This window comes from Barbus barbus (assembly GCF_936440315.1).
Source record: "Barbus barbus genome assembly, chromosome: 11".
Taxonomy (NCBI): domain Eukaryota; kingdom Metazoa; phylum Chordata; class Actinopteri; order Cypriniformes; family Cyprinidae; genus Barbus; species Barbus barbus.
In genome coordinates this window covers 5911110-5920035 of record NC_136739.1, presented here as the reverse complement: position 1 = coordinate 5920035, position 8926 = coordinate 5911110, and the positions used below count along the sequence as shown (strand labels likewise).

Genomic DNA, 8926 nt, shown 5'->3' with positions numbered 1-8926 from the left:
AAGACAAACATCCAGGAACTTTAAATGGACAGTTCACTTAAAAATCATCATTTACTCACCCTCACATCCATCCAAACTTAATGACCTTCTTTTTATTGACACATGAGAAATTCTAAAGAATCTTCATGTAGCTGTTTGTCATTCTCAAAAAAATAAAAAGTATATAAAGTAACAAAATAATTTTAATTTTTGCGTAAACTAGTGACAGAACAAACTGAGAAACACAAGGCTGACTGAATGTTGCTATGATTTATAAACCAAGTTAGACTCAGTCCAAGACATCTGGACGTGTTTGCATCCCATGTGACACCAGCGCTTGTGGGAGCTGCAGTGATTTGGCAGAGTAAAGCAGCAGTTGAGGGTGAATTGCAGGGCTGGAATCTGCTTTCCCTCTCCAGCACTGATCTGAGAGAAAAAAAGAGGATGATGATCCTGTGTCCAATCTTATCCATCATGCCCCATAGCCTCACACTGAACCATTGGCACCTTGTTGGTCTTGATGGATGAGGTCGGTCAGACCCTTAATATTCATATTCTCCTCTTTGACAACCCTATGAGGCTAAACAGGACAGATTCAATCTTTAAACCGAGGGGAACTGCATTCCTGCATGGACTTGGTTCAGAGAAATAATGGATGACAGTTCAAAATATGCATACAATCACACAAACTCAGGACTCATTAGTTTGAATGAGATTAGAAAATACTTGAACAATAAGCTATGAGAAACTGTGCTATATTGAAAAGCATATTTTGAGCATCAAGTGTTAATGGCAGTCTAGAGCTGGCAGATTCTGATGGAGTAATTGGGTAGTAATGACAGCTCTGTGTTAAAGCCCACCTGATGAGCACCTGTGGTTGTTCATGGGCCTCCCAAGATCCTAAAACAGCCCAGATCCCCAACACACATGCACACACAGAGCAGCAGCAGCAGACTGTCGTAATCCTGATAGCCAATAGCCATGACAGATATAGTCAGAGCTGACACATCTCCTCTATGCCCAGACACCTGGCCTCCAATACTTTCTCATGGAAAACCCTTTACATGACCCTTTCCCAAGAATCCCTCATTGTCCGGTAATGGAAAATTAGACAACAGCTGACAGACTGTTAAATATACGCTTGTCCCAAACTTGCCAAAGTCCTGTCATCATTTATTCACTGGTGCTGCTGTGTGAATCGTTATGCTGCCCTTTTCCATATAACAAAACTTCATAGTGAACGTGGTACCATAAAAGTAGTGCCTAATTTTAACTCATGTTATATAATAGCTTTGTGTGAGGAAAAGGCTGAAATGAAAAAATCTTTGCATTCTCACTTTTGAGAATGGAAATGAAAGTGCAGATGAGATTTTCGCTGAATACAGGCCCATTCACACCAAGAAAGATAACTATAATGATACTATAACAAGTCCAAACCATAATTATAACGAACAAAGGAACACTATCATTAGAATCTCTTTCAAAATGAGTTTTTTCCCGCATTCGTTTACCAGCTGATAAAAACATTGACAGCCAATCAAAATCTCTTTAAAGAGTTTAAGCATTTAAAGTGGCAGATCATAAAACTGCAGCATGTGCTTACAATAAACAAACATTATCATACGTTGATGTGAACGCTAATATAATTATCATTATAGTTAACTTAATTACTTTACAGTAATATTAAAGGGCACCTATTATTTTACAAGATGTAATAAAAGGTGTCCCCAGAATGTGTCTGTGACGTTTTAGCTCAAAATACCCCACAGATAATTTATTATATCATTTTGAAAATGCCTATTTTGAGTGGAAGCAGATTCAGGCTGTTTTCATGCATGTCTCTTTAAATGCAAATGAGCTGCTGTTCCCCGCCCCCTTTTCCAGAATACAGCTGAGCCTTTACAGCTCCTTCCTCAGATTCTCTCCTAAAAACACCTTTGGTTTTGAGTATCATGTCTGTCGTGCTGCAATCGTGTTTTAAAGCTATATCAGTTTAAACTTCTGATATATTCTCTTTCATGTCTTATTGTGCTTAAACTGTCAAACACATGTTAAAGCAGCATAAGTTACAAAAACACAGTTAAGTTTGGGAAAGATATTGCATGTTTATATTAGATCTGTGTATTAAGTGACAGCAGCATAATATACAGTACCAATACTGCAGTCTACTCTGTTAATATGATCCAAACAATAAAATAAAAACAAAACAAATCGCTCACACAAAATCACATTTTGTTGTTTGCATCACATAACCGGCTCCATATGTATGGCTTTTAGTGTAAGTGGTATGTTATTTTCAAACATGCATATTCTTGTGTATCACCACTCACAGGAAATTTAATTTCCGAACTGAAGCATATATACAAAATCAGCGTAAAACATTGCCAGATTCACCTTCATCTGAACTGACATTTCACTTTGTAGGTGTAGTGAAATGTGCAAGAAACACACTATTTTGCAGAAATGTCAAATGTCAGCCTAGGTTGACAAATATGGAGTGGAGAGACACCATTTTAAGCGGCTGAAAGCATAATCAAATTCTGCAGAAACTTTCTACAGCCTCAGATGCCATGTGCTAATTAGCTGCTTCCTCTTTCCAGCGGCATCAGGAAGCTTGTTAGAACAGGCGCATGTGAGTCAGACTAACCTCATCAAATACTGCTAAACAAAGGGAACAAACATGCTTGCACACGTCCGTTTGTGTAGGTGTTTATTAGCACGCTCCCATTTAGTGTGTGTGTGCATTAGTAGCTTTAAATAGAGGACGATGTTCATGCAGAGGTCACATTCCTCCAGGCATGAGTGTGTGATGAGTTTGATCATTGCACAACTACTGTATGAAACTGTGTCATCACAAATCCAGCATAGATCAGTCCACGCCTCCTCCCCTAGTTAATACTACATGAAAAACAGCGCCTGAAGGAAACAAACATAGCATGTACAACATTCATGAAGCGAATCCATTGTAGTCACGCTTCAAATAACTGTGTTCTGCTGAGAAAATGACAGAACGTAGAGACTGACATCACAATTGTTGTTACCACGCAGATTAAAGGTGGTTATTTGAGGCGCAGGTGGGTGTTTTGACATCTGCTTGAGGAGTCTGAGGAACATGAAAGAAATGATCATGTTATTGCCTGAACAAAACCACTGCCTGGATAGCTACATATCACAGAGGAAATAAACATTTACCTGCAGCTATCAGCACACTAAAGTCTAGACACTTTATCTTTTCTTTGTTTCAAGCACTAGGTCAAATGACACAAGTAGGTCTTCTGGAAGTGAATTTGTCACCTGTAGTCGATCTGTCATTACACCAGCAGAACACAGCAGTCAATGGATGGACATTACAAGGAAACATATAATGGAAATAATTAGCAACTGATCAGCTTTAGCACCGATTTGGTTGCGAGGGTTCAGGATGAGGGTATTTCTGCTTTTATCTATGCTTACAGAACACCATTCAAGTTTCAAAAGACTTGAATTTTCAAGAGACTTTTATAGAGCTCTAAAATTTTTTCAAAAACATTAATGTTGAATCTGATTTATCTAGATTAAGCGGATTGGTCCATTGTCTTAAAACTGACAGTGAATCAAGTCTAAATATTTTGAGCTTTACTGGTGTCATAAAACTCTTCACTTTTAGCATGGGATACTGAGGGGAAAAAAGAAAAGACTGACCAAAAACAAAGCAAAATTAACCAAAAATGCAATAAAAACAAATCACAGACGGAATGGAGGAACACATCCTGTGTGAACGGCCCCTAACAGTCAGCAGCAGTCAGCTTACACACACTCTACAGACAAATATAGATCCTTATTGTTCATTTAATGTTAACTTGTATTCATTACATCTGAAAAAGACCAAATAAAAATCAAAAGATATGAGGAATACAATAATATTACACTTTCAGCTGCGATTAACAAGTCAAAGTCAGACTTGAATTATGACCTTCAATGGGTGTAATTGTCAGTCATTACATTGTTTTTACAAGACATGTTGGTGCTTACAAAATACAATTAATCCTGATGAGTAGTAAATGAGGCCTGTGTGGGTGAATGAAGTGTGATGATTCTTTTATTCACTTATGCTGGAGTCTTTGCACACCATTTCAGTATAGTGGTGTACATATATGTATGAACACGCATGCTGTGTTCTGCCCTTCAAGGCACAGTGGATCCGTTTGGGCTCTGTTCCAAAACCTAGTGAACTGCTTTGCTGTTTACAGCCTACATATGCATCCTAACTGAAATTAAACTCTTTAAGTGATGCCCTGCACAGGAAATAAACTCATACAACTGGTGCTCCTTGCACAATGGCTTGACCCACAATTGATTTTAAAGGAGATTGGTGTTAGCATGATGCTAATCTAATGGCATGACAATCAAATAAGCATAACATGTCACACATAGTGAGTGAAATAGTCAATTTTGAATTAGACAGAACTGTTATTTGGATAACATTCGATATTTTATAGACCTCAACGCAATGCAACTGACACGTTTAAGGCCCAGAAAGTTATTAAAGACATTGCTAAAATAGCCCATGTGACATGAGTGGTTCATCCTTAATTTTATGAAGCTACGAGAATACTTATTGTGCGCAAACAAAACAAAAATAATGACTTTAACAACTTTAAGGTTGAATCACTCATGTCAGATGGACTATTTCAACGATGTCCTTACTACGTTTATGGGCCTGGAACGTGTCAGTTCCGTTGCTATCTATGGAGGGTCAGAAAGCAGATATCTTAATTTGTGTTCTTAAGATGAATGAAGGTCCTGCGGGTTTGGAACGACATGTGGGTGAGTAATTAATGACAATTCTCATTTTTGGGTGAACTATTAAGAGTTCACATCAAAACTGAAGTATACTTTGAGTTTAAGTAGGCAGTTCAGTAGGTTCTTGAAGAGAGCATCAGTGGTTTCAGTAGAAACATGCAGAAACATTCCTGCTACCTGCTGGCTTTCCAAAGTCCAACTCACCACGCTGGCCAGATTCGATAAATTACAGTCCCACTTTCTCCTCGGCAACATCTCAGGAGTGTGGCGTAACTGGAGCAGGGGGCCGGATTCCTCAGCTCAGTGTGAAGGGCAGCGTGGCAGGCCCGGCGTTAGCGGGTCCAGCGGACAGGAAGGAAAAAAAACTGTTGACATAGATGGAGCACTTGGAAATCAAGCATCTCAGAGGAGTTTACGCAAGCAGTGAAGAAGCACATGCAGTCAGGTGGACGACATTCCAAACTCAACACTGCTAACATGGGCCCAGTACAGAGCAGAGGTCAGGACAGGAAGTCCAGGAAAAAACGTCTCCCTCAAGCTGACTCACAAACACAGGATGCACAGAAGGCTATACTTTTCAGCAGTAAAAATACCCTCATCTTTGTGTGCTGAAAACGCAACTTTATCTGTTCTTTTGACCTGGGATTTCTGTGAGCCGCTGCTTTTCCTTTCGAGTTTCGCACAGTTCTGTGTCAGCGGAGCCGAGTGTCGGACCTGTCAGAGATCACAAATACATTTTCATTTGCGCTCATTTGGTTAAAGAGTGATGAGTGTGTACCGGGACAGCTGAGGAATGCGGTGTGGAATTGCACTTGAGGTTCTGGTTTCTCAGGACGGAAAGAGATTTATGAGGAAGTCTTAGGTGATGGGGCGGCGGTGGTGTGCGGCTGACCCTCTCTCTCTTTCTCCTCCGTCTCCATAAGTTACACAATGTGTGTGCTTTACAATGATGTGTTTAGAGGACACTGGGAAAATCCCAACAAACTTGACGAAAAAATGGCAACTCTTACACAACATAGGGCTCAAGAAAACAAAACGGGTTACACTCAGACACGCCTCATGTTCTAATAATACACTCTTAACCACTAGAGCTGGACAATAAATATATATTTGATACTTACAATATTCCCAAGGACGTGCTAGTGGTATTTAGAATCAAGCAACTTAGTTGTAAATAATAATTTGTACATATTTTACAATATTATTTTGTAGTATATAATATTAATAATAATAATAATGTAATAATGTAAATTGAATATTGCATTAATGTATTTACCTTGAGTTGAAATTAAGTTCCAATGTTAAATATTTTCAATCTGTTGGCAATTGTTTGGTTAAAATAATCCTTCTTTTAAACAATTTCAAAACAAATATACATACAGTACATTTTGAGATATACTGAAAATAGTCAAAATGCATCAATATATATTTGATTATATCCCCCAGCAATATTAAACACACAATCAAATCTTTACATAGCATGGATAGACGTTTAGGCATATGTGTGATTGTTAATAGCTCTCAGAATATGTTAAAACAACAACTATCAAAATTATAATATCATCTAGTAATAATTTCCATAACACTATGTACTTGTGCAAATATTGTAGATTCAGTCCTGATACATCACAGAATTATGGATTTGTATGTAGTATGTATGTAGCCCCTTGAGGGTATATGGAGGGCAGACAGGTCTCTGGTCTTTTTTGACATGTCCAGGTCACCAAAAAGAAATTATATTTATTATTTTTAATGACAAATATGCTTAATTTTAATGACAAATAAGCATATTCCCCTAAATTCTCACCACCATAATGCTTTTTTTTTTTTACTTACATTTTACTTTCATATTTTTGGTAATTCTATTTATTCCCAATTGGGGCTCTGATATCATTCAGACTTTTTATTGTATTAAAATATTGTAATTATAAATTAGCATACATTGTTTTTTAATGAACATACATGGATGTCAGTTGTATTTTATTCTTAATGTTTTTATGGAAATTTGACTTTTTTTGGAATTCCATTTATTCCTAATTTGAATTCCCATTACTATCATTCTGAAATTTGTATTGTATTAAAAATATATATTGATTTTTTTTTAAATCAGCTTACATAAACATCAGTAATGTTTTTACCTTTTTTTCTTTTTTACTGTTTTCTTGGACATTTTACTTATGAGCTTTTTGTAATACCATTTATTCTGAATGGCGATTCTCATTACTGTCATTCCAAAGTTTAAAGAATGTCAGTACAATAAAACAATTTTAAAACATATTACTATATATATTATTACATTACATTAAAAGAATTAGTGGTAATGGAAATTCAGGGAGAAAAGGTGCTCAGTATAAATAAAAGTATAATTCGCTTTCGATTTTCCAGTGAAATGTAACCCTGATTTTTATCATGAGATTCGACCTGTTGCTCCTTGACGCAGAGATCACCGTCATCAGTGACATGTCAATTTCAGTGCGTTTCGCCCCAACTGGAGTTCTCTCAGGCACTGGACAGCATGGTGGATGTGAAAATCTGCTGAAGGATTTGGGGGATCTGCTTGGTGTCCATGGCGACAAAAGATCGTCCGGCCGGCAGAGTCCTCTGGAGCCTGGATGTCGGAGAGAGAGAGCCCCACATCAAACATTAGCAATGCAAATGTGCTTTTCCTCCTCAGTTCCTACTCCTGCATTGGAGGGACAATGGCCGTCATTCACAGTGGGGCTGATAAGATACGGGGTTCTTGGGAAAAGCATGTTGGTTAAGAGGGGCTGAAAGCAAAGTGCCGCCCATGTCCTTTAACTTAGCTGCCACCCCTCCCTCCTCACTAATCATTCATTACTGTCATTTAGTCTCTTTAAAAAGAAGGCACATGGACTGCTCTTTAAATCACGGAGGCCATGAAAAGACAGCCTATATGGGACGTGTCCGACCACCACGGTGGCGCCTTCCGCATGCCTTCAAGCTCTCCTTATGTGTCCTCTGTGAGTCAAGACCCACAAAATCCACCAAATAACATGAACAATGCACCAAAGAGAGCTGTACATGAGCCTATAGACTCTCGACTTTTTATTGGAGAAAGGCCGTACAAATCACACAAGCCACAGCAAAGTGATGACAGAAAGGGAATGCTAATTACATTTCAAACTCATTATGCTTTATATTGCCGCCCTGAAAATTTGAGACTTTGCACTGCAATTAGCACTGAAATGGCCCATGTTTTTTTAAGTGAACTTTAGAAACCAACTTTCACTGCATGCATGACAGTTCTCCTGAAATGCCACTGGCTGGTTCTAATCCAGGCTTAACCTTTAACCAAGCATGTTAAAGTATAACACGCGAGCTACTGCGGGACATTAACCTCACCTGTCTGCCTGATCTCCTAGGGAACCGATGAAGATGGCGAAGGCATTGACCTGTGGGTTACTGGTGAGGGCACGTGCAAACCGGTCAGGGCTGATCCCGTAGCGCTCCAGGTTGGCGTCGCTCAGCACAATGACGAAATGCTCGTCGGCTTCTTCGCGCACCAGCTCCTTCACGGCGTATTCGGTACCCTCCAGCGTGTAGTCTCCACTCATGCAGAACTGCGAGTGGGCATGCATTGTCTGGGACGGTAGTGTACAGCAGAAAAAGAGGTTATAATGCATATTCAGAGGAATGAAAAGACCATACGCCAAACAGTTGTTTTTAGTGCACTTCCTGTGGGGTGGCACACATAGTTTACACATGGAAGTTGATCCTGGACAACATATCAGTATTTTTGCACATGGGAAACAGATAAAATAGTTGCTGGAGAATTATCTGCCTCAATTAAGCGTACTAGTTTTTTTTTTTTTTACCTGATGGCTGATTAGACATTTCAAACCTGTTTTGAACCTCAATTTGAATTTTTTGCAAATTGATCATAATGTGTGGCTTTTTATAATTAGACTATTTTTAATTTTAATACAAGGTCTGCAATCTTGTAGTGTGAAAATATGAATTTGCCAGTGTTTTAAAGGGGACATGAACAGAGAAATCAAAATTCCCTTGATCTTTTGACATATTAGAGGTCATTGTGCTATAAAAACATCCTGTAAGTTTCAGAACTCTCAACTTTCTCGTTATTCTAAAAACAGCTTATATTGAACCCAATCTGCCAAAACGTCAGCTTGTGGAATAGTGTGGA

At 38.5% G+C, this 8926-nt stretch overlaps 1 protein-coding gene across 1 annotated transcript in view; it reads right to left on the bottom strand.

The window, feature by feature from the left end:
• Positions 1-6616: 6616 nt before the first annotated feature.
• LOC306876667 (von Willebrand factor A domain-containing protein 8-like) overlaps positions 6617-8926 on the bottom strand; it is a 114064-nt gene continuing 111754 nt past the window's right edge. Inside the window, exons 44-45 of the mRNA XM_079428008.1 lie at positions 8125-8363; positions 6617-7369 (exon numbers count right to left, since the gene is read on the bottom strand). Coding sequence (XP_079284134.1) covers positions 7261-7369; positions 8125-8363 — 348 coding nt within the window. The 3' untranslated portion in view covers positions 6617-7260. The remainder of the gene's footprint in view (positions 7370-8124; positions 8364-8926) is intronic.